This window comes from Pimephales promelas, chromosome 2 (genome assembly GCF_988280905.1).
Source record: "Pimephales promelas chromosome 2, fPimPro1.hap1.1, whole genome shotgun sequence".
Lineage (NCBI taxonomy): Eukaryota > Metazoa > Chordata > Actinopteri > Cypriniformes > Leuciscidae > Pimephales > Pimephales promelas.
This window is the reverse complement of record NC_142770.1, coordinates 4,405,172-4,432,477: the sequence shown is the minus strand read 5'-3', so window position 1 is coordinate 4,432,477 and position 27,306 is coordinate 4,405,172. Positions and strand designations below refer to the sequence as shown.

At 37.2% G+C, this 27,306-nt stretch overlaps 2 protein-coding genes across 4 annotated transcripts in view; both read left to right on the top strand.

Annotated features, from left to right (window-relative positions):
- The window catches only part of LOC120486579 (cell adhesion molecule CEACAM3-like), a 34,328-nt gene extending 26,920 nt beyond the window's left edge, over positions 1 to 7,408 (top strand). Inside the window, exons 5-7 of the mRNA XM_089121706.1 lie at positions 432 to 773; positions 1,098 to 1,237; positions 1,655 to 7,408. Coding sequence (XP_088977832.1) covers positions 432 to 773; positions 1,098 to 1,237; positions 1,655 to 1,759 — 587 coding nt within the window. The 3' untranslated portion in view covers positions 1,760 to 7,408. The remainder of the gene's footprint in view (positions 1 to 431; positions 774 to 1,097; positions 1,238 to 1,654) is intronic.
- A 3,884-nt stretch (positions 7,409 to 11,292) lies between these two features.
- The window catches only part of LOC120486561 (uncharacterized), a 68,544-nt gene continuing 52,530 nt past the window's right edge, over positions 11,293 to 27,306 (top strand). Inside the window, exons 1-5 of one of the 3 annotated variants that reach the window (XR_016146891.1) lie at positions 11,293 to 11,524; positions 16,651 to 16,974; positions 18,766 to 19,107; positions 20,275 to 20,409; positions 23,891 to 24,020. Coding sequence is in view for 2 of the 3 variants with exons in the window: in XM_089121328.1 (XP_088977454.1) it covers positions 11,410 to 11,524; positions 16,651 to 16,974; positions 18,766 to 19,107; positions 20,275 to 20,409; positions 23,891 to 23,892 (918 nt within the window). In the remaining variant the exon portion in view is untranslated. Of the gene's footprint in view, positions 11,525 to 16,650; positions 16,975 to 18,765; positions 19,108 to 20,274; positions 20,410 to 23,890; positions 26,464 to 27,306 lie in introns of those variants that run through there. The other 2 variants (XM_089121328.1, XM_089121334.1) reach the window with 2 other exon arrangements.

Genomic DNA, 27,306 nt, shown 5'->3' with positions numbered 1-27,306 from the left:
CTACTTTAACCTGTAATAACTTATTGTTAGGCTTCTGATTGGCTAAAGTGGCTTTACGGTTAGGGTTATATCGCCACCTGCTGGTGTGGCATGCTCTTTACAGCGCTTGATGGCGTGTTTTTGCGTTTTCATTTGGACGGAATTTTTTTTTAAACGCTGGAGGAAAAAATACCCGTGTCCGTGTGGACAAGGCCTCAGATCTTTGAGTTCAGCTCATGAAAAATCACTAAATTAAATGAATCACTTTTTACAACAAAAATCTAACTTTTTAAGGACTGTGATGGATTATTTTCCTGTTATCTCTGTAAAGCTGCTTTGAAACAATCTGGATTGTAAAAAGCGCTAAATATAAATAAATGTTACTTGATTTGAAATAAATGTTTGTATTTTTCATCTAAAGAACTTTAATCATCTGTTGGTTTGTGTTTCAGGTGTATCTGCTGCTGAACGAGATGAAGTGAAGAGAAAGTCAGTGAAGGAGGGAGAATCTGTTGCTTTACATCCTGGTGTAATAAGAAAACCAAGTGATGTGATGATGTGGTATTTTAATGAAACTCTCATCGCTGAAATCACTGGAGATCAGAGTCAGATCTGTACAGATGTTCAGTGTAAAGAGAGATTCAGAGACAGACTGAAGCTGGATCATCAGACTGGATCTTTGACCATCATGAAGATCACAAACACACACTCTGGACTTTATAAACTACAGATGATCTTCATCAACAGCACCTTCAGCATCACTAGGGTGAAGAGATTCAGTGTTTCTGTCATTGGTGAGTGTATAATTCAGCCATCAAATGCATTTTCTTTTGAGGAAAAAAAAAACAGTTCAATATTTTTAATCAACCCAATAACTGTTTGACACTTTGACTAATGTTATTAACATATAAATGCAGTTTTCCAGTGAATATTGTAATTTTAACGGCTGTTGTTAAAATAAACAGAAGGTGCCATTTATAAGTTAATTCAGTATCATACAACTGATGACCAGATGTATGTGTAATATAGAAATGTGTAAATATGAGTCAAAGATATTGTTAAATACCGGATGGATTATCAGTCAATCTCTAGTAATAATAATGTCTGTTTCTCTGTAGATGTTCCAGGGTCAGGTCTGTCTCCAGCAGCTGTAGCAGGAATATGTGTTAGTGTTCTTCTGCTGGTTTCTGTAGTTGTGGGTGCTGCTGGTGCTGTGATTTACTATCGTCACCACGGTACACATGGAGAACCACAGATTGTAAGTATTACATCAGATGATTTAACAGTAAATATAAAAAGAAAAATATAAATGTAAACCGTGAATAGTATTTTTTCATCCTTTCTTTTTTAACACTACAGTTCACCAGTGAGGCAGTCAAATTAACGCTCACAAATTAACTAAATAACGGTTCATATAATACAACAGTACAACTTTTGTCAGAGAGCCAGTGTTTTGTTAGAAATCACCAATATAACAGTTTAAGCGTTTTTTAGTGTGATATTTAAATCAAAATACTTCAATTTTTGTATTACTGAAGGACAGGAGATGATAGTTTAATGCAGGTTTATAACTGAAAACATCTGTCCATAAAACACAGTATTTTTGTGTTTGTGTAACTGAAACATCTATCCTTCTCATCACTTTAACCTTCTGTGAATCTGTGTTTTCTTACAGGAGGGTGATGCTGATAACCTACAACCTGATCCCAATGACAATCCTGTGGAAAACATGGCACATACAGGTGATGCTGATAACCCACCAGCTGAAACTCGTCTTTAATTGTTACGATTCCAAGATTTTAGTGATCGGTACCAATACGAGTGAAATTAGCATTTAGCTTTAAACTCTACATGACTGTAGGGCTGAGTGAATATGGGTCGAACTCTTGACCTCCCTACAACTTCAGAAATACTTCTAATGTGCATTAATGTGCCAAAATGACCTTCGTTATCTTAGTTTATTGAACAGGCTTCTGTTTGGGGAGACAGTTTTCACCTCAATGACACATCACACATCTGTACCATTTCCTTCACACAGATGCTTTCATGTACATACTGTTGATCTACTAGTGTGCCCTAAATTGTAAGTCATGTTTAGTCTCATCTGAGAGCTTATAAACTGAACTGAATGGTGCTGAATTTAATAGAGGTCTTAAAGTATCTAGGTGTAATGCTGCAATGTCTATTTATGCGTACAGACGTATGTGCATGTAATGTGTGTTGAATGTTGCTGTCTGGTACAGTCTGGTACAGTCTCTGAATCTAAATGTTCAAGGATTTTGCAGGACGTCGCCTGTCTTTACACAAAAGTTGGTGTTTCGAGGTGTAAATGACACGCCTGATAGTAGTTGTGTGATTGGTTGCACTAACCAGATGAGATAAGAAACCTTTAGGTTGAATACAATGGGTGTATGATCATGCAATTAATCGTGTCTTTAAGTTAACCTGTAGATTCATCAATCAACGCCACCAGCTGGATCGGCAAGACAGCTGTTTGTCGAGGCTAACTACGTTCACACCAAAATTCATTGAAAAATGAATGAGTTCTGGGAACTTTGACAGTTTGACGTGGTGGCGGTGTAAATGAAGACTGTCTTATTTTGCTAGCAACAATAAAAGTGTTTGATCGGTTGTTTTGAGGTTTGTGATATCTATGGTTTTCAATGGGAACAGTAGAGCTAGATTATTTACGGAGGAATTATTACTGCTCGATTATCCAAAAAAAACTTTGTCTGCTTTACACAATTTAACTACCTTCACCTTGGAGTTAATCCTAGTCTATAGTTATGCAGCTTGCTCGCTAACAGACTTGATAACTACTAGAAATACCTGGAACAACTGGACTCTACGTTGAAAAGCCCGTTTGTGGCCCGCCAGGCGTCCATGCTAGTCACGCGATTGCAAAGTATGAATTGAACTGTATATTAAAACCTGTCACTAAACAACTTTGCCTGTTTAATGCTTTGAGAATCTCTACTTTTACACTTAAAATGTTGAAAGCTAAAGTGATTGTAACTTTCGTCATCTAAGCGTTCACGTTAAATCCAACACAGTCTCATGAAGATGCGTGTCTATACCACGAGTGTCATTTCTCGTGGCATTTATACGCCAAAAGTGTTTTTTTCGTGTATATGGTACGCACTAAAAAACCCTGGGTTAGGTTTAGGGGGGAGGGGGGTGGGGAGTTCGTGCGTATTATACGCAAAAAAGTGCGTATCATATGTACGCGAAAATCGCGTGCCAAATACACGCAAAAACTGTTTTTGGCGTATAAATGCCACGAGAAATGACATTCGTGCCATAGATACGAACTTTCATGATTAAATCATGCTTTCCTATCAGAAAGACTTTTACCTTTAATTTATTTATTTATTTATTTATTTGATATGGACATAACAACAGCATTGGACGAACCAGATACCTTGTTTTCAGTGTTATAGCAAAATTGCTAAGAATTTTTAAGAATTTTTTTATTTTTAATTTTTAATAAATGTATTCTATTAAAATTAATTTATTATTTTAATTATTAAAAGTAATTTATTTTCCATTTAGGGGTAAATGAGGTACGCGAGCAGTGATATATATATATATATATATATATATATAAACATCTGATGCCACTCACACTGCTGAGAGCGATGGTTCGATATGTAAATATGTGCTGCATGCTTTTCTCTCAATAACAAAATAAGCACAACAAATTTGGGAAAACAGCCAGCATTTTAATCAAGCACAAGAAAACAACGTTTTTTTCAAGAGATTCTGGACGCTGTGCTTTTTGTGAACCATTACAGTGCTAATACAGAGCAACAAAATATCAGACATCACAATAACAACTTATTTAAATTAAAAAAAAAACAGATTTGATCCAACAATATCATAGAAAGATCAAAAGCAAAACAGCGATTCTGGCAGAAACTAAAGGTTGAGAGTCAGGGCCGGGATGAGCTCTAACAACAGATCCAGTATGCAGTATTTGATCATCACTTTTTTTGTGAGATTTTCATACACAACCTCTTTCTTTGATTTCTGTAAGGAAACAAAAACACAATCAGCTGATGAAAAGTGAAAATGCAGACCAACTTTATTAAGAAGAAGATTATTAATATAAGGCCTTATTAGAAGACCTCATTAAAGTGTCTAATCTCTTTGTTAATTATAGCAAGAATATAGAGCAGGAGTGTAAAACCCAATTCCTGGTTGGCCACATCCTTGCAGAGTTTAGTTCCAGCTCTGCTCCATCACATGGGCTGTGTCCCAATGAGGCCCGGCTCCACAGGGGGGCGAGGGCTGGCATGACCCACCCAATCAGGAGCTTGGCCCACCCTGACCCACAGTAAACAAGGACTGATTGCAAAACTGATGTTATGTTCAATTCAGCTCTAGATTTTGGGGGAGTTCATGGTTTTCGGTTTTTGCTGTTCGATATCAAAATTTGGCTTGTTATATGTTAGTGTAGAAAGCAGTATTGTAAACTGTGTTGTATTGCAATTGTAAAGCAGTATTTCTTTGAAGAAGACTCGAAAGAAACCCAATTTTGAAACCGCACGCTGTTTTCAGTGCACATATCAGCATATTTTCATCATTTTTTTTATATTCAGCGCATATTTTGTGTATGTATGTACATATTTGTACTCTTATAAGCATTTTGCTGTGGCTGGTCATGCTTTTCATTTGGCTAATCCCATCTCGGCCAAGAGCTTTGTACCTCCTACATCAACTTGTTCAAGCCTTCCTAATATTTCCTTTACACAACTCCGGACAGCCGATGTTTTGTAAGAGCTGTTCAATCTGGACCCGTTCTTTTTAAAACTATCAGCTAAAATTATTGAGACTCTGATTAACAGCCTATTCAAGCTTTCTTCTGTATTCGTGTGAGATCCCTAGAGACTGGAAAGCTGCTGTGGTCATCCCTCTCTTCAAAGGGGGAGACACTCTAGATCCAAATTGTAATAGACCTATATTTATTCTGCCATGTCTTGCTAAAATCTTCGAATGCCAAGTTTGTGAATGCCAGATGACTGAATATTTTGAATCCCATTGAAGGAGGTGGATCCACTTCTGCTTCAAAGTATAGTAATGATGAGTAATTATAATCAAGGTATTAATCAGTATTTTTTTTCTTCTAAATATTAAATGAGTCGAATGACTTCTCTAGCCTTGTGCGATTTTCCTTTGTTATAGAAGTTACCAGTGTGATTACTGAAATGTTCTTTGCATGTACTCTTTAATGTCTGTATTTGTGCTTGCTCATTTAGCCCGGCTTCCAGAAATGAAATAGGGATTTGTTTTGTGTTTGAGAAAGGTCTTCAAAGTGTTAAAACATATAGGGGTAATTGAAGCCAATAGTTTCAGGGACCATTTCTTTCTTAAAGTCTTACTTTCCAGTTAGACTAAAGTTTAGCTATCCTTGAGAGAAAGAAGGCATTATCTTGATGTTTTGAGACGACTCTCCTGTTTATAGTTAGAGCCTGGCCAAATCCAACCTTGGAAAAGCAGTGTGTCGGTGTGTGTTAGTCTTCTTCGCTGCAGGTTAAGGAACCACTGGCATTATTGGAGATTGACTGAGTTGTTGTTCTGGACATACTGGCGCCCAGTAACCCAAATCTGTGACCTGGAGGGTCATGATGAGCTTATGAGTCTCAGCATAATCCATGGAGATATGCTTCTTCTATCTGTATATGTGTGGAAAATTACTGTTTTTATCTATTTCTTAGCCAATCAGAATCATTCAACATGTAAGCAATGACAGCTTAGACCTTGTAAATGGTATAACTGCTGTAATCTTTGTAACTGTAAGAAGGCGGCCTACGAACTCCTGTGAAAGTGCAAACTATCTTCAGTAAAACTTTTCTTTATAATTCTGACTCCAGGTCTTCATTCTTCAAATCCGCTTCCGGGTCTTTGACTGTAAATCCCGCCCTTACACCATCGTATTTTCTCTGCTATGCAATCTGGTTTTCGAGCTGGTCATGGATGCACTTCAGCTACGCTTAAGGTACTTAATGATATCATAACCTCTATTTATAGGAGACATTACTGTGCTGCCATCTTCATAGATCTTGCCAAGGTGTTGAGTCTGTCAACCATCGTATCCTTATTGGCAGACTCTATAGCCTTGGTTTCTCCAGTGACTGTCTTGCTTGGTTCTCCAACTATTTCCCAGAGTTCAGTGTGTAAAATCGGAGGGTCTTCTGTCCAGTGCCCCAGGGTTCAATTATTGGGCCAACCCTATTTTCTATTTACATTAATGATGTTGCTAGTTCACATTAACTATCTCAAATCCAACATTAATTCTGTCACTTGGCCCACCTTACACCTGACCCCTGACCCCTGATATAGTCCATTTGTATTTTCTTGCAGACGTTCTAAACCTGAAGCTGTATCTGCATCGGGCGGATACATGTTTGCAGACCCATACTATATGATATTGTACCAACTTAATTGATAATATGCTGACATTTTTAATAAAAGTGCATCTCATATGTTGTGAGGTTTTTGTTTAGAGTTTTAAAATCTTTATTATTCAAACACTGAGAGCTTTAGCGTTTTTGATAACAAATGGTATTGAAATGTGAGATAACTCTTAGATAACAAAGAGATAACAAAAATCTTGCAAGATCTCATACCAATATAATGTCACGCTCACACACCGATCTAATCTGATTATAATCAGCATGTGATCGTGAGGCAGTTGAGAGGTTGAGCCCAAAAAATTGGCCTTTGACTTCAAGTCATGATGCAAACGTTGCCTTTGGTATGGACGTAACTTTAGGGTCATCCAAATAAATTTATTAAAAACACAAGTGAGATCATGTTTTTCAGAAATATCATCATACATAATCATGTTTTTTGTTTTTTTTGTTTTTCAAAAATATGCCCACCCACCAATGCACCAAAAATACTCTAGAGCCTAGTACTCTAGGGTAAATATGCACATTTCACATACAAATTGTGTCATCAGATTGACTTTACTTATCTTTTCGATCAAAAAATGTAATTTTGTACTTAAGCAGTAAAGCTATACTTCTGTACATTTGTAATTTTACAATTGGACATTCTTGTAGGAAATCACAGGCAAAAGAAGAGTAAGACCTTCCATTGAGTTATCAGCGTATTTCAGGGAAGTGCTTGTATATTTCAGCAAAACCACATACTTCAGATAATACAACTGCAGGTGTCCGGGTGTTGAATTGGCCCGCCTGCAGTCCAGATCTTTCACCTATAGAGAACATTTGGTGCCCCCGTCCCAACTATTTTGAGACCTGTAGCAGGCATCAAATTTGAAATGAGCTCATTTATTAGATAAAGTGTACAATTACTCTGTTTGAACATTTGTTATGTTATCTATGTTCTATTGTGAACAAAATATTGGCTCATGTGATTTGATAGTTTTCATTTTATTCAAAAAAAAAAAAAAACGTCCCAACTTTTCTAGAATTCGAATTGTACATTTCAACACATGCTATTGCTCACAATCTTGGACAATCCAGGGAATACCCTAACGGGATGTGACACTGCCTCTGCGGGAAGACAGCCTGATCCGTGTGCCACTCCCTGTCTGAGATCACTTCAGTGACTTTGACACATGCCACCAAGCAGTGATGCTCTTCATCAGCACCTCCATCGAGAAGCTCATCAGGTTGGGGCATAACATAAACATGGCTAAGAATAATGATCAGCCTTTGTATCTCTAATAATGTTTCTCTTTAGAGTGGACGTATGGGGCAATACACTTGTCAAAGACCATGCAACAGTATCGCCGTCTCTATGGGATGGCGGCAGGATTCGCCAGACTCTTCAGGGTCACCCCAGGGTGAATCATGTAATCCAACAACCTAAGGATTCAACAGCCTGCATGGCTACAAATAGTCTGGAGTTTATTGCCTCTTTGACACTTTTAGGGGTCCAACACACACATGCAGCTGTGCGGGGAGTTTCCAGACATCTGAGACCTCTGTGAGTCAGAAGAGCTCACTCCAAAAATAATAGAGATATAGTCATGAATGTGAGTGAGCGCATCAGTGTGATCTACAACAGAAGACAGAAATCAGGTCTGTAAACACACACACACACACACGTATATGATGAGTGGTGGTGTACCTGCACATGTGTGTCTGCAGAGTGTGTTGATGTCCAGATGTGTGGTCTGGTTGCTGATGGGATTGTTCAGCACACAGCTGTAGGTGTTTTTATCCTGATATTCCACCTCCAGAGGTAGAGAGAGACTGATGCTGAGATCACACACACTGATGCTGGACAATACACTCATTCCTGCGTACCAGGACAGAGTCGCATCACACACACTCAACACTGATGATGAACACACTACTGAACATGGTGATGATGATGAAGAACAGTGTGAAGAGTTACTGATGATGACAGGAACAGGCAGACGAGCTGAGAAACAAAAGCAAAATCTATTTGACAATCATATTCTCCTCAGAGCTGTTCTCATCCTCAGATTTATACATTTCTATATCAACAATATCAACGGTGAAATGAGTCTGCAGCAGTCATGTGGTACGAGTAGAGCTCTGTTAGTTGTTTATATTCAGCATTGTAATGTTCTGTGCTTTGAGACATGAGGTAATGTAACGCCGTCTCTCGTGACGCTCTGCTGTGTGTGTTCATGTGTTTTGATGAAGGAAATGTGGGATCTCATGCTTTCAAACTCTGTTATTGCTAGCCGTTGTGAAATAGCACAGTATACCATACCTTTAAACTTTAATAATAAACTAAGTTTGACTGAAGAATTAATGCCAGTGCCTTTATAAAATTATAAGCTTCACATTTGTGCTTTTAAAGGGATAGTTCGCTTTGAAATCTCACTCTGAGGGCGCGGAGACTTCGGAAGTGATCTCTCACACGGTTGCGAAAAAATTTCAACATTGTCTGTTGATGTATCGAAATTGTCTTCCATTGCGATTTCCTGATATATCTAACTATGTTTATATCTTCACAGTGAAAGGTAACACTTCTGAAATCTGTGTAAACAATGAGTGACGTACACACGCGAGAGATCAGTTGGACGTGGCTGAGGTAAAAACGATATAAATACTGTTTGTTTTCTCACACAAACCGCTCGTTTCGTGTCTTAGGCCATCAATGTGTGGTTACATTTACGAGTCACTAAATCATGGTTAATATGGACTTCTCTGTGCATGCTCTTTGAGGTGGTGACCATAGACCTCCATTATATGACTGACAGACAAGAACGGTTTGACCTAAAAATGTCAAGATTGAAAATACTGCGGAAACAAAGACACCTACATCTTGGATGCCCTTGAGGTAAGATAAAACATACCAAAAATTAAAGTTTTAAAAGTTTCCATTGACATAAGCGCGTCACCATAACCTTGAGTTTTGCTAGTGATTAACATTATGGCACAAATACTGTTTGTTTAACTTGTTTTGAATATTCCTTTAATAAAACAAGAATATGTGACACACAAGACAAATGATCTTCACTCACCATAGACTGAAACATTGAATGTTTTTGATGATTTTTTGACTCCATTTATCTCTAGTTTATAATCTCCAGTGTGTTCAGTTGTGGTGTGTGTGATGGTCAGAGATCCAGTTTGATCGTCCAGCTTCAGTCTGTCTCTGAATCTCCCATTAGGAACATCATCATATGTGGAGAAGATTTGCTGCTTCTTTTTTATTTTAGCTAATAGAGAGTTTCCAGGTCCATATATCCACATTCTTGTTCCTGTATTTCAGTGAGATCAGTGTTTAGAGTAACAGAATCTCCCTCCATCACTGACACTGAATCACCAAACACACCTGATGAACACACAGATTTACACAGATTAATGTTTCTGTTTGTTTACAAAAGCCTGAAATCAGCTGTAGATTTGAGAACATCCAATGTTTGTCGCATCACTTAATATTAAACACAGATTAACAAATCAGGGATTATAAATCTAACCTGGGATTTATATTAATCTACAGTTTATTTTGTCCACCATGACGGATTCACCATTGGAAATAAACAATGTTTGTAATATTAACAAATATTAACAATGTATACAATGTAATATTAATATCAACAATGTTAATATTCAATTTCCTTTTTTTAACTGACTACCAGAAACGTCTCAGTGACATCTCTTGCAGAAAAGAAAAATAAATGTGTAAAAGTCTTTATAAACCTTCGTTAAGGAGAAGATTGTCAGAATCACGCAGAGAAAACATTGCTAAAAAATATTTAAAAAAAAAAAGAAAAAAAATACTTTGAAAAAAAGGACAATTACCAGATTGTTCTGCCCAGATTAAGAACAGTGTCCCCATTCATAGCGTGTTTGATCCTTATTATTGATTTCACAAATGTAAATTTAAAACAAGCACATAACCAAACTACATCTGATTTTCACACTAAATATTCCAGGTTATTATTGCATTAAGAAAATAATTCATTATTAACCCAGATATGAACTCAACAGGTTTCTAAAAACAGCATTTGAACCTTTTTACTGACCCCACCCAAATCGGCACTTGACTCCTCACTTTCAATACCCTAGAGCAGCCTTTCTCAAACTTTTTTCAGTCAGGGCACTTCTGAAAAAAGTGCATAAAATCTCAAGGCACCCCAGTGTAAAATATAATTTAAAAACACTGCATAACCCAAATTTAAATGCAAATGTCTTGTTTAGTTAGACAGAACAGTAATGAACAGAGCATAATATGAACTGTAAATAACAATAATAATAAAAAAACTTTATAGCACCTTTAAAAACACAGGTTTGCAAAGTAATTCACAAAATAATTAATCAGAGACACAAATGCCATAAAACCGTAAGAGGTGGACCGCCCAATACAAGAACCCAATAACAAATCCAGACCAGGAGAACTCAAATGAAGTGCAGGATGCAGATAAAATAAAATAAAAATCCCCGGCTCTTATGGGGATTTTCTTTTCAAAAAACGATCCATAATGCTGTAACTAAAGTGGCCAAAATTCACGTTTATTTTTACGTTTCTGTCAGTCTGAGGTGTTGCTATAACGCGTTGCTATGGATTGCGTCACTTGCGTCAAGTTGTGTGCGTCTTGCTTCGGTCTTGTGAGACGGATTTTTTTTTTATGATTAATTTTATATATTTATCTAAAATGAACTTACAATTTTATTAATATGTTCATATGTTTAAAAAGAAGAACGTAAATATGTAAATTCCAATGTCAGCTGTTTTTTTTCTGTTTTTTTAGCCTACGTAATTTTTTGGCGGCACCCCTGACACAGCTAGGGGGCACCCCAGTGTGCCGCGGCACCCACTTTGAGAAAGGCTGCCCTAGAGACCATTTTTTCTCTCTCTCTCTCTCTCTCTCACACACACACACACACACAGACCATTTGTCATGTCTTCTACTCGCATTGTGACTTCACTAGTGGCGACGTTACCCTCTATTTCCATATTAAGGAGGCTCCCATGTTAATTTCACTGCGTTTTCTTTTAATGCAAAAGAATGATCAGAATCAAAACGTGCTGCAAATGAATCTTCTCTTTTATTCGCTTTCGGTGGTCTTCATTTTTCTCGACAATGGTAAGAGCTCTCTCTGTGTGCATGCTGGGAGTGTTGGGGCGCGCTTGAGGGTGAGGAAAGGACGATTGTTTTCGGAGTTTTTTCCTCTTTTTGTTTATGAATGTTTTTTTTTTCTTTCTTTCTATTTTCTTTCTCCTTTTGAAATTTAATTTTGATTTGTTTTGTGAGTGTTTGTGAGTTTTGTTTGCGGCGGCAACGTGATGGCGTCTGTCCCTACTGGGACAGCGTCGCAGGTGTCGCTCCGCCATGGAATCGTGTGGGCGTCACTGTCGAGGATGTGTTGCCGGTGTTGTGCCGAATTTCGACCCCTGCCAAATTATTACCCCCCTAGTATTGGTAGGTTTAGGATTAGTTGTGGGGGAGGGGTTAAGATTAGGGGCGGGGTTGGGATTAGGCAATCAGGTACGGACTTCAACGAGGGGGGTAATAATTTGGCAGGGGTCGAAATTCATAAAGGAAAAGCATATTTTATTTACGCAAACACTGGTAGTATGAAATGTTTTGAGTGCGGGGACATCGGGCATAAAAGGCACACATGCCCACACAAGGCCCAAGTTACTGAAGTCGAGGTGAGGCCCAGTACTTCTGCTGATAATGAGAGTATAGGGCAGTTTCTGAGGACGTGCAGCCTCAAGCTGAATCACAGAGGGACAACGAGAGTGATGGAGTGATTGAAAGTCAGACTGAGAACGTTCATGAAATGGTTGATATCGGTAGAAATCATGATGTTTCTGAACTGGATGAAAATAGTGCAACGGATGATGCTGCTACGGTTAGTGTTGAAAGGGTTTCTAATGAGAAGTCTGAAATGTCTAATTCTGTGGAAATGTGTAGCCTACTGATGCTGATTTTGGGGTGAGAGATGATGATGATTTCTCGGATGTATCTGACATTGGATCACAGTGTGGGAGTGTGGACGATGTACATACAGTACAGGCTATAAACAACTTTCTGGATTTACCTTAGTTAAAGATTTTTTTCCTGATGAAAACAAATTCATTCATACAGTGAAACTTTTGCAGAGAAATGTTAGTTATGAGGTGTTTAGTAAACAAAGGTTCAGATTGAAGAAAATGTTAACAAAGCTAAGAAAGGACAAAGCGAATACGTTACAATACAAATCAAATGGTTAAGTCACATGGGGTGTTTTTTTTTTTCTCTGTGTCTTTTTGTTCTTTTTCTATCCCTTTCATATTTTCTTTCTTCTATGGAGCTGTTGAGCTTGGGCTCTTTAAATATGAATGGGGTAGATGGTAAGTTAACAAAGCTAAGAAAGGACAAAGCGAATACGTTACAATACAAATCAAATGGTTAAGTCACATGGGGTGTTTTTTTTTTCTCTGTGTCTTTTTGTTCTTTTTCTATCCCTTTCATATTTTCTTTCTTTTATGGAGCTGTTGAGCTTGGGCTCTTTAAATATGAATGGTGGGAATAATTCATTACGGGTAATAAATAAAACGCTAATGTACAGAGTAAAAGCAATTCACAGATGTAGCTTTGGTTGAAACGCATGTGGTAGCATTGAATGCACACATGTGGTAATATTAGACTGTAAAACAGTTTCAGTTCATAAAAATCAAGAGTAAAAGTTAGGAGACAAATGTTTACTATTGAAGTTTGTTCTTGTTTAATGTAATTTAATTGAACCTAACCTAACTGCAAATGGGATCTATTCTGTTTTATTAAGTGAACAATTAAATGTATGTAAAATGTATAATGTATACAGAAATACTCGTTTAATGAGAGATAACAGAGAAGGTGGTTTAGAGAGAGGTTGAGGAAATATGTGAAGATACATTTATGTGGAAATGTACATTTTTACGAATATGTAATTTCGTGTTATCCAATTGTGGATATTACCTGTGTTTCAGTACAGAGCAACCAAAAATAATAGGAATAATTCTCTATGGCAGATATAAGGTTGAAATGTTGTTAATAAAATCATATTCCGGTTGAATGGAAAAAGAGCAACTGTTGTCCCGTGTCTCTTCTAACTAAGTAATATATTCAATATTTCCAGAGCACTTCGACCAGGAGTATCAATATATATCTGCTAACGGACTCCTGGCTGGGATCCGTTACACTAACAATAGTAATACAAACAAATAAAACAAACTTTGGCGGAGTTTCCTTTGCAGCGCCTGGTACGCGTTAACGGCTATACGCTTTACGCAGCAGTTCGCGCGAGTCAATATTGAAACAAGCTGCAGCCGGTAACGTTGTTTAATCTAATACAGAACATTTGATTTATCCTACCATGCTACTCTAAAAGTTGCGGCAGCATGCGAGTTATACTAACTAACTCGATTACAGACGCATTCTGAGTGATTATGTCAGTGGTTTTATCCAAGTGTTATTGGCTTGGGGAAATAAATCTAGTTAAATTAAATCTTAAGTCCATGTCCTGCTTTAAATTGTAAGGAATTTTATATCTTTGATTTCATAGTAACGCTTTACATTTTAGTTAATAATACAATGTTAACGTTAATTGTTTATTCGCGTTATGCCACAGTCAGTGCATTAACTAATGATAACAAATACAACATTTGATTTTAATGTTTTAGTAAATGCTGAAATTAATATTAACTAAGATTAATAAATGCTGTAGAAGTGCAGTTCATTATTAGTTAATGTTAACTTATTTAAATAATGAAACATATAATTGCAAAGTGTTACTGATTCATGATAGCTACATTTAAAACATACATTAAATTTACAACAGCAAAACTAAAATTGAATTTTCCATAATTACCTTCTTGATTCTCACTGTTTTGTTTGGTAAAGTAAATACTATTTAGTAATTTTATCATAATTCCCCTATTTTCATTTGATGTGTGTTATGCATTCTGATTGAATCAAACACATTTTCTTAGAATGCCAAGGAAAGAAAGAATAAAATAAAAATAAAAAAGTGTTTAGTGTCCTCCTTGACCCTGAGGAGGTCTCTGCACGCCACTGGTGCACAGTCATCAAACACATCAATACTTCAATGTCAGTTTAATACAAGAACTTTGGCAGAAAAACTATAGAAGAGCTTGTTCTAGACCAACATGCAGATTTTTGTTCATCACATTGATTAATTCACTTTAAAAAAATCTCATTTGTCAACATTTGTTAGTTAACCCTTAATATGTGCTGTTCACTACTACGCTTTCGTTATGTTTGTGGCTGAAAACCACTATTTTAAACTGCTTTAAAAATGTATCAGATAAATATATTTTTTTTCTTTTTTGCATATTAATCAATCTTATTCCTGATCATAACTAAAAAAAAAAAACAGGTTTTAACTCTCTTTAATTGCCAAATTTACAAACGATGTCTCTGATTTGGGGGAAAAACACAGAAAATGACTTATTTTCAATATAAAATGTGATTGAGGACTGGATTGTTATTATTTTTTACTTTTTATCACAGTCTTGGACATGTCAAAGATTAGAAACAACATTGGTTTTAATGCATTGTTAGTTTTTGTGCAACTTTTTCTCCCTCATTTACTCGTTCAGTTCGTGGCTGAAAAATCCAGTTGTTAATTGTTTGTTCATGCTACTTCACAGAGCATTAATCTTGAAATAACGTTAATACATGCTGTAGAAGTATTGTTTACTAAGGTTAAGTAGTTTACTAATGTTTAGTGTACATAAGTTTTCCTCTGTCTTATTTAAATCGGTCATGGAGGTGTCAAATTTCATTGAAACGGGTAAATGAACTCATTAGCTGTTTTTATGAATAACCAGAAGTCAAGGTCAATCAGATGTTCTTTAACTTTTCCTGTTCTGCAACAGATTGTTCAATAAGCCACATTCCCACCTATTAAATTAATCACCAGCCGCCACTGCGTCAACGCTACACATTTGTACAATATCAGAACCTAAAGGGTACTAGACGTATGGTAATAATATACATTAGTGCTCTTCACGTGTCAGTCAAAAATGACTGAAATTAGTTTTTTTCCAATGAAAATGAAATTAATGTACTATATTTCAGTCAAAAAAATTGTATTGAATATTTTGTATTTTTAGGGGATTTCATTGTCGTGAATTATATTTACGCTGTATTTATAATTAATTTATTCACTCTTTGAGCTTAGACCAATTGTCGTAATTCTTGAATGCTTTAGTTCAGAGCACACACTTTTTTCAAGAGAAACATTTTTCAAAGACGACACTAAGTGAAAAAAAGTGAACTTTGTTGAAAAAGTGAAAAGTTACAAAATTTTACGTTTACTGTTATGAAAAATGTGCTGAAATACTATTTTCAATTTTCAAAAACATGTTTTACTCTAAAACTGAGAAAATCAAAGCCTTAAATCTAAACAAGTTCTCATTCATTTTCCTGTTAACCTGTTGGAATCGTGTCTTTTGTGTGTGTTCACATAGCAAGTGCCAAAACCTTTACCAAGTTTCATACCATTCCAAAGAAAAAACAAATAAAAATAAAAACAAATGTACAATGTTTTAGACAAAAATTACAGAAGAGCACCAGCTGAATGCAATACTTTACTAAAGAATAAAAGTATAATATGTTTGCACTCAGATATGTACTGTATAGAAAACACACTGATCACAGTTTTTTTCTAATAGAAATAATGTGACAGGCGTTTATTCTTCTTTGAAATGTGTGTTCTGTGTCAGAATGTCTGATAATGTTTTGGTCTGTGGGATTCTGCCCAGTAGTATTTCGACAGCTCGGGTCACCAGTTGATGGAAAACACAGCATATATCACAGTCATGGAAGCCAATGAACAAACCGGGTCAGAGATCACAGATCCTACCCGACTGAAAAAGCCTCAGTATCCATAGAGAACCGGTTCAGATGCACCAGTACATTTGTGTTTTTTCATTCTTAGTGCGATTGAATGGTTTAATAGCATTTAAATGAATTATAGCACCATCATATGATGTAATGATAGACAAAGGATGCCAAAACAGATGCTGCATTAACTGTTAAATATTTGTTATACCGAACCAATAAATCACATACTTTAAAGTGTTGACTAATGTAACTTGAATCTAATATGAGAAAATTAAAATGTGATGTAGCTAAACACTATTGATGTGGGAGATTCAAATTACTGTTCAAATTCAGATTAAACTATATTGTAGAAAAACTGTTCATTTCTTCTCCAGGTGTTTCCGGTGTCGGATCAGAAGTATCAGCGACAGAGGGAGATTCAGTCACTCTATACACTGGTTTTCAAACAAACCAACAACAAGATATTAAATGGTATTTTAATGGCATTCGTATTGCTCAAATCAATGGAGATCTCAGTAAGTTCTGTACAGATGTTCAGTGTAATGGAGGCACTGAGAGATTCAGAGACAGACTGAAGCTGGATCATCAGACTGGATCTCTGACCATCATGAACATCACAAACACAGATGCTGGAGTTTATGAAGTGAAGATCATCACCAGCAGAGTCAGTGGAAATATCTTCAATGTTTCTGTTCATGGTGAGTTAGTGAATGTTATGTTTAAACTGATATTGACATCAGCAAACTGCTCAACCATAGAAAGCCACACATGCGGTCTGCCATCTGCCCTCTACAGTGAAAACCAGGATTCATCCTCGAAGAGAACAACTCTCCGAAGTGCCAGACACCATCGAATGTGATTTGCCCACTCAAGTCAGTAACGACGACAAACTCAAGTCATGTCGAGACCCTGATGAGGGCAATGAGTATGCAGATGAGCTTCCCTGAGACGGTTTCTGACAGTTTGTTCTGAATTATAATTGGTTTTGCAAACCGATTGTTGCAGCAGCTGTCCGGCCGTCTGGTCTCAGACAATCTTGGAGGTGAAGATGCTGGATGTGGAGGGCCTGGGCTGGTGGGGTTACACGTGGTCTGCGGTTGTGAGCCCGGTTGGATGTACTGCCTATATTCTCTAAAACGCTTATGTTAGAGAAATAACATTCAGCTCTGGTGGACATTCCTGAGGTCAGCACGGCAAATTGCACGGCTCCCTCAAAACTTGCAGCATCTGTGGCATTGTGCTGTGTGTTGAAATGGCACATTTTAGTAGTGGCCTTTTATTTATTGGATTATCTCGGCAAAGGAGAAATGCTCACTTTTGTGCACATAGAAAAAGTCTTAGGCCATGATGTCCACACGGACACGGATATTTTTATAAACGTGACTTTTTTTTATGCTGTTCGGCCGTTCGTCCACACGGAAACGCAGGATCAGGACACTGAAACCAAACATTTTTGAAAACCCCTGCCAGGGTGAGGATTTTCAGAAACGCTGGTTACAGTGTTGTCGTGTAGACAGTAAATACGGAGTTTTTGCCTTGTGACGTCAGAGAATGCGTCTGCGCTGTGCTGTTATCTGCCTGCCAGAACCTGTAATAACCATGGATATGTATATAAAGGCTAGATATGTCGTCCACGCTGCTGGCCAATGGAGGTCGACGTCTGCACCTGGCGGCCATCTTGTCACAGGCAGCTTGATCACTTGTAACATTGTGTTAATGGTTCGTGTACTATTTAAATAACCATAACTTGCTCAATTTTCTACCGATTTTCAAACGGTTTGGTTTGTTATAAATGTCAGAGATGTAGTTATTACACTGCATACTTATGAATAATAAGTGTATAAATAAATAATCATCCAGATAATTATAGCCACATTAATAACGTTTGTAAGAAACCAAACCGTTTGTAAAGCCGTCAAGATTTCAACGAGATAAGAGTATTTGTGTTCGTGCTGACCACTCAGCTCACTCTGTGACAAGATGGCCGCCGGTGATGACGATGGAAACTCCGCCGTAACATATCTAGCCTTTATATACATATCTATGGTAATAACTATTTGTTAGGCTTCTGATTAGCCAACGTGGCTTAGGGTTAGGGTTATATCGCCACCTGGTGTGGCATGCTCTTGACAGCGTCTGATGGCGTGTTTTTGCGTTTTCATGTGGACGGGATTTTTTTTTAAACGCTGGAGGAAAACTCCGGTTATAATTTCCATGTCCGTGTGGACAAGGCCTCAGATCTTTGAGTTCAGCTCATGAAAAATCGCTAAATTAAATAAATAACTTTTTACAACAAAAATCAAACATCATTGAACTTTTTAAGCTGGACTGTGACGCCATTTTCTTCTGGAAAAAACTGTTGCATTATTTTCCTGTTATCTCTGTAAAGCTGCTTTGAAACAATCTGGATTGTAAAAAGCGCTATATATAAATAAATGTTTGTAGTTTTCATCTAAAGAACTTTAATCATTTGTTGGTTTGTATTTCAGGTGTTTCTGCTGCTGAACGAGATGAAGTGAAGAGAAAGTCAGTGAAGGAGGGAGACTCTGTTACTTTACATCCTGGTGTAATAAGAAAACCAAGTGATGTGATGATGTGGTATTATAATGACACTCTCATCGCTGAAATCACTGGAGATCAGAGTCAGATCTGTACAGATGATCAGTGTAAAGAGAGATTCAGAGACAGACTGAAGCTGGATCATCAGACTGGATCTCTGACCATCACACACACCACAAACACACACTCTGGAGAATATCAACTAGTGATCAGCATAATCAACAGCAGCTTCAGCATCAGCAGAGTGAAGAGATTCGATCTTACTGTCATTGGTGAGTGCATTTTCTTTTGAGGAAAAAAACAGTTCAATATTTTTAAATCAACCCAATAAAAGCAAACTTTGACTAAGTGACATTTTGACTAATGTTATTAACATGAAAAATGCATTTTTTTTCTGTGAATATTGTGATTTTAACGCTGTTGTTAAAAACAACAGAAGGGCCCATTTATAAGTTAAACTTAATATCATACTGATGACCAGAAAGGTGTATGTATTGTAGCAAATTAACTCTAAGTATTGTTAATAATCAATCATAACTTGTTATAATTGATTATGCATATTTGGATCAGTTAATCAGATTAAAAGTTGACGTTAACATTACAAACATAGTTCAAATAACCAGATGAGATTTGGACCAAATGGGTTGAAAATAACAGTTGGGGAGGGGGCATCTTAGCCTATGCAAATTGTATGTATTTAAATGCCGTATTACCATCACATACCAACAATTTAGGAAATTATCTCCTGAAATACTCACTCCCCATTGGGCTGCACCATTTCTCTGGTACGTTCAGGCTGTGTCATTTGCTATGATTCTTTGATATCACTTCACTAGCTATCAATATGTATGTGGCCAAGACCATTGCTGCTGCTTAACTTAAAAATATTAGCCCTACAATCACACGCCGTAGCTGGAGTTCCTAGATTTGATGGTTTGAGGCAATTTATTATTTTGTGCAATTTCATTCTTAATGTCTTAACAAAGAAGGAATTTGCACTAACATTCAGGCAATTTCGCATATAGGTAAATGGCTCTCATGTGTGTAAGCCTATATAAAATAAAGAGTGATGTCAATAGTGGAAATAGCTGTAGGTTGATTTCTCCTTAGCAAGAATTAAGTGAGAGTCACAATTCCCTGCAAATTACTGTTGGGGTTGTAAAATACTTATCAGTCTTGATGTGTGTGTTGTAACAGGACACCAGGTTCTGCCAGTGTGTTAGCCTCATTTGTGATGTTAGTTTTAGAGAAAGTTTCACAGACCTTTTTTAGGGAGAGTGAGTTTGCTGGATTATTCATCAAATACTGTAAATGAATAATTTGTGTGTCTGATTGGTCCAGATGCTACAGGATAATATATGAGTCAAATATATTGTTAAATACTGGATGGATTATCGGTCAATCTAATAATAATGTCTGTTTCTCTTCATCTGTTCCAGGGTCAGCTCTGTCTCCAAGAGCTGTAGCAGGAATATGTGTTGGTGTTGTTCTGCTGGTTTCTGCAGTTGTGGGTGCTGCTGGTGCTGTGATTTACTATCGTCACCACCAGAACAATGCACCACCTACAACAGGATGTAAGTATTACATACCAGATGATTTAACAGTAAATATAAGCATAATTCTGTATACAAACATAAATGTAAACTGAATAGTATTTTTTGTCCTTTATTTTTAACACTACAGTTCACTGGTGAGGCAGAATGGGTAGGCAGTTCGTTGGCAGTTCGCTATGGGTAGAACTCTTGAACACCCCAAAACAAATTAACTAAATAACATAAAAACATAAAGTGTGACTTTTGTCAGAGAGTAACTGTCTTGTTAGAAATCAAATTAGAAAACAGTTTAAGCATTTTTTTTATGTGATATTGAAATGATGATAATTAAATTTGTGTATGACTGAAGTACAGGAGATGACAGTTTGATGTAGTTTATAGATGTGGGGCCCGGCTCGATCGGCCCAATGGAGGCATCCAATCATTAAAAGTATTTCGATTAAACGAAATACATTTTCTCATGCATCAACTCGTTATTTCACCTGACTCCCAAAATGAAAAGGTTTTAATAGTATCTGTGCTTCATTAAATGTGAGCGAACGTTTGACTATTCTTTACTAAAAATAATGTCAAAGCCATTTAGAATAAAACCAAATGTTTACAATTTATTATGTCAGGTACATTTATCACGTCAATTTCATAATCAATTCAAAGATAATCAATACAATAACATCAAGTGGGAAGAAAGAGGCGGGAACCTGCGAACACTTTTAATAAATTAAATAAACAAGTATAAGCCAGCAGCTCCTCACGGACGACTGCTGCCACACAAAACACAACATTAACTCAGGCCTGTTCCTCTCTCGATCTCCACTGTCGTCGCTCCTCCTTTATGCTTCAGCTCCTCCGTGAGAGATTCGAGACCGGTGCGTCTCACAGGTGTCGCTCATTAATCACGCCACTGACCTCACGGCATTCTCTCACGTCCCTCGGCCTCGTCCTGCTCGCCACACAAATGCTCAGAGATAAAGAGTAAAAGATGTAGGTTAAACCCGACATTTCTTAATACAAGACGGGGAGTGCCGACTCGTCATCACGGGGTAAATTTGAGTTACAAGATGCGCCGAGCCTCTCGTTGCATTTCATTATATAGACAGACCTTCTTTCACATGGAAACATGTGCTAACAATAGGGCTGTGAATCTTTGGGTAGACAGCGAATCGATTCGATTCACGATTCATAGGTTTTCGATTCGATTTATGAACGATTTGTGCAAATTCAGAACGATTCGATTCGATTCACATCCAAATTCGATGTGATTCGATTAATTCGATTCGATTCTTAATTTTTTATATGCATTATAGTATTATTTCAATGCTTCACCCATCTTTGTCTGGGTTTGAATTAGCCTACACAGCGGCCTTCGGGGGTCAGATAGTGGGGATTTTGTCCATTGTTAATGTTAGTTCATGTTTGTTTTTAATTTTAATGAATATATTATTTAAAAAAAATCAATGGCCTACAAATTAGCATTTGCAAGTAGCAAATATTTTGAAAAAGGCTTTTAAAGTATTGCATTAAATGACTACATGCACAAATTAATGGAGACCTTTTCATTAGTTTCATTTTGCGTCCTCTCAGTGCACTCGTTATCACCTTTTCACCGGATTTTGCTCGCGCTCGGTCCCATAGCTCTCATGCTTTCATAACGTTAACTACAGATTTTTGAGCAGTCCATGTTTGAGCTCGATCTCCAGCTGAGCTCTCTGTCGAGAAAGCAATAGTTTTGAGGCAAACCGCTCAAGCCATTGATAAAGCTGCCATGCCATTGCGTGGGCACTATGAAATAAAACGCTTTCATTCATTTATTACATGGACTCTCCGTACACGCTAGGTGGTCTCTCGCTCGCTTTCCCTCTCTGCCGAGTGCGTGCAGCCGTGTGTGAACGCGCGATACGCGGTTTGGAGCGCAACCTCTGTCTCGTATGCACGCTCGCTCTAGATTCCGGGAGATTTTAACTAATTTGCGGTAATACAAGCTGATCACGACATGAGTAGCTCAACAGGTAGAAAGATAAACTCATCTTTCAGGCATTTGACCGACCGGGCTTCAGCGTGAGAAATCAGGGGTGTGTGAGCGCCTGAAACCAATCAAATGCGGATGTCGTATGACGGCCAATGCGTGAGACAGCTTGTACCAGGAACACTTTAAGGTTGTGTTTATATATTTTAAACCACTGAATCGCTATAAAATCGTGATTAATTCGATTCTTAGCCTTTTAAATCGATTATTCACGTAAATAAGCGATTCACGATTCAAAATACATGTTTCAGGATCGATGCATGCATCGCCAGGATTTATAATCGATGCATCGAGAAAACGAGTGAATCGTTACACCCCGGCTTAAGAGGTTACACCTCTGAGAGCAGGAGACCATTTACCTGGAAGACACACCCTCCTTTGTGTACAAGTTATCTCTAAACTGAAACTCTTAAAAACTTTACCTTTTGTTTTACTTCTTTGAGAATGAGACCTTTGTACTAATCGCACTCAGACATTTCAAATGACAACAAACATGTTTAATATTGTATGATAATTATTCACATTTTAAACCATTATTTGCTAATCGGCTTGTTTGGAGTCCTACCTCCTGATTACTCGTTGCCGTCCCATTTTGCTGAGTCTGTAGCTTTTCTTACGCTGCTAGCAAGACAATGTATTTTGATAAACTGGATAAAAGAACTTGGTGGATAAAAGATGCATTATTTTTTGCTAAAATTCAACCCTTCCTTTGTGGTTCCATGGTTAGATTTTCAAGCATTTGGTTACCCCTTTTAGATCATGCTAAATCTCTGCCGCTGGATGCAGTCCCAATTGACTGACTGGCCACCCACCAGTGTGTTGGTTATTCCCACAGCATACTTTATTTACCAAGTTTTTGGATTACTTAACTTTACTTACTGGACCTAGTTAAGGCTTACTTTGGCCTATGTCATTACAGTTCTGTTATATTATATACTGTACTAAACCTGTTAGTGTTTTTTTCTATTGTTTTTTTATTATTATTATTATTTTTTTTTTTTTTATTGAGTGTTTGTCTCTGTTGTTGTGAAAAATTCAATAAATAAAACATGTGTGTATATATATATATATATATATACATACATACATACATACATATTTAAATGATATAGAGGGGTAAATGATCTCATGCTGAGATCACCTAAAATTAAAATTTACGCAAAATCTATGTTTATATACATACATATATATAACATAGATTTATATATATATATATATAAAACATAGGTTTTGTGTTTCAGGTGATCTCAGCATGAGAGAGGAGGAGGGAAAGAGATGTATTCAGAATTCCAGAAAGGGCCTTTGCTTCACATGGAGACTGCCTGCATTTGCTAATTTCTCAATTCTTACATAGACAGCGTTACATATTTAAGAGCTGAAAACCTCTGCCCATAAAACACAGTATTTTTGTGTTTGTGTAACTGAAACATCTATCCTTCTCATCACTTTAACCTTCTGTGAATCTGTGTTTTCTTACAGGAGGGTGATGCTGATAACCCACCAGCTGATCCCAATGACAATCCTATGGAGGACATGGAACATCCAGGTGATGCTGATAACCTACGACCTGATCCGGAAATCTTTCCTTTTGAGGACATGGCACATCCAGGTGATGCTGATAAACCACCAGCTGATCCCAATGAAAATCATTTGTAGAACATGGAACATCCAGACTCAGGCTGAGGCTCCTAATAAAACAACGCAACATTATTAATAATTTTAATGCATTGAATTGAACACTGAAGAGAATTTGGAAATTATGGAAGAAGATCAGCTGAAACTCTTTAATGGGATTTATGCACAGCTGCACTACTTCCTGAACTTCAGCCAGCTCCTTGTTTCCTGTCTGCCATTATTGGACAAATTGATTAACTCAGGTGTGCCTGACCTCAGTAGTCATGGCAACAATAAGCAGACACACCTGAATTAATCAAGTTTTGCCAATAATGGCAGACAGGAAACAAGGAGCTGGCTGAAGTTCAGGAAGTGCATAGAGCCAATTGTCACGATTACAAGATTTCAGTGGTCGGTACCAATACCTAGCCTGGGTTTCCCCATGCTGCTTTTGCACGGCACGATTTAATTAATGTTTAATTGTAACAGTTGCCAATACAGACATTAGCAGCATCATTTATAATCCCCCTCGGTCTGAGAAAGGTAAAAGTAAAATTACTTGACATGGAAACTTAAAATATAGAACTGAACACAACTTAAATCATCCCTGTGCAAAGTGACAGTAAAATTAGAGAGGCAGAGTTTCCCATACGTCCATTTATTTGTGGCGGGCCCTCACAATATCAACGCTGATCGCCACACATTGATTTTACTATTTTTTTTTTTTACTAAGCCTATTTAAAATCATATTTGATTGCAAAGCGTTGTAGGTTAGTCGCGCAGCACTATCTTTCGTGCTCTCACTCACCCATACCTCGCACACTCTCTCTCTCTCCTCATGGAAGACCACTGCACAAATCTGACTAACTCAGCGCTGTTAATGTTTGAGACCCAGCTTTAAAAAAGTTATTAGCCAGCATGCACGGAGCCTAGCTAATAAGGAGAGGTAAGTTATTGTTAGAATACAGCAGGATTTTCGAGGTTAGCACGCTGTCCATTCTGTTTTGACCACCTCATGTTTGGTTTCTTTTCTGCCGCCTCAAGTTTGTGTCGGGTCTCTCGCGTGGGAATCTCGTGTCACGTTCGCAATGTTCGATTGGCCGACCATGAATTTAATTGAGTAAATAATTGTCGACAATCAATCAATAATCGATTAACTGTTTACATCCCCACATACCACCCAATAAACGTCTATGGGCAGTCGTAATCCAGCCTCAAATACGAGAAAATGAACATGTGGTTCACAGACCACGTCTCAATCTCAATGATATGGTCTGGCGTTAGCCAGGATAACCAGTACCAGTGAAATTGTAGAATTTTATTTGTGAATACATTAAGTTTACATTTAGCCTTAAACACTACATGACTGTAGGGCTGAGCAATGGTTAGAGCTCTTTACCTCCCTACAACTCCAGAAATCCCTTTAAAGATCACTGAACTGAAATTTGAGAAAAGGTGATGTATAACAGATGTATTGTATTGATTTCCATTGGTACAATTATTAAAATGGCAGAATTTGTTAAAAGGGATAAAATGGTATGTTGAAAACGTTGTTTTCGTTACACGGGCGCCACCATGTTGGATTTCAACATTCGACTATCACTGGCATGTTAAGCTACTCCATTGACAATGTCTGCATCAAATGTTTTATTTAGCCTAGTTACAATTTCAACGCATAACGTTACTCGAATCCTTGATACTCGGCTGAGGGGAAAAGATCCCTGATGTAACGTAATAGTTCACGGTACCGGATGGGATCGGAATCCTATTCTTCCTTCCCAAATGCCCCTCGCCCATAGAGTGAACTGCCAGTACGCTGTTAAAATGGTGATGCATCTTTCGCCGATCAATAAATGTTCCAGGTTGTCATCGAAATTGCCAGCGCTCTTATAGTAACGAGCACAATTTTTGTGTTGCTTAAAAAAAACTATTACATTTTTTTTTTATATATATATACATTTTATTTACTACTTGTCATAAACAACATGTTTTCAACATCGCTCCAGGCACAGGATGCCTCTGTTTTGATAGTTGTTTGCAACGCAATGACACGTGTACCATTTCCTTCACAGGACACGTGTGCTTTCAACTACATGCTGTTTATCTACTGGTCTCATCTGACAGCTTATAAACTGAACGAATGAATTTAATAGTAAACCATAGGTTTAGATCTGCTTATGCAATAATGTTCTTCTCCCCCACTTGATCACCAAACATTCGCCAAAAAGTTTGGTACTCTCAGCTACAAGCTGAGTGTTGAATTCACAGAATGCCTTATTTATTAACTTTATATGTTTTTTTTGTGGAATATGTTTATTTATTTGTACAAAATTCTGTGTGGTATGTGCATGTTATGTGTGTTAAATGTTGCTCCTGCTAAAGCCTTTGAAAACAAATGTCCTCTATTAAGAAGAATAAAGAATGAATCTGAATCTGAATGTTGTTTCATTCTATAGAACTGTATTTAAATGTAACTTGATTGATAAACAACGCTGCCTGCTTCAAATGCTTTAAGAATGCTATGGCAAAAATATTGTTAAATAATCATCTAACTAAAAACAACCAGCCTAACCCCCCCGCCTTAATTATTATAACGCAAATTTAATTATTTGCGCGAGTAGATTAAAGTCAATGCAAAGACGCGAATAGACGCATCATTTTCAGATAAAATCCATCTGAGGCTCAAACACAAGGGGGTAATCCGTCAGCCGGAAGTTGAAGCCTCGCGGGAGCCACCATTATAGCTGGCTATCACCTGCTGTTAGCATCCCATTGACTCCCATTCATTTTGGCGTCACTTTGACAGCGAATAACTTTACATCTGAGGCGTTTAAAAACTTAATTTGTCCATTATTTATTTCTAAAGAAACACGGCAATGTATAAAACGCTCCATTACTTTGTATCTTAAGTTACGGCCCCATAGAAGCCGTTTTTGTAAAAACAGGAGCACACGGCTGTTTATAGTGGACAATTAAGTTGTACTTCTGATGAAACAAGACACGGACACTTTTTTATGTTTAATACGGTAAAGCTGCTTGATTTTAAGTGATGTATATATACATTTTTAAAAATGTGACGTGACTTTAAGGGAGTGCTGAATTGCAGAGCTTGTGCAAACATATCTGCTATCAGATGCTTTTCTTATGCTTTAGTAAAATGCTAGCTGTTTTCTCAGTTTTGTTGTATGTTTGTTATGTTGTCCAGAGAATAGTGTAAACATGCATTTGCATATTCCTCTAACGATCATGCAGCAGTGTGAGCAGCATCAGATGTTCAATAA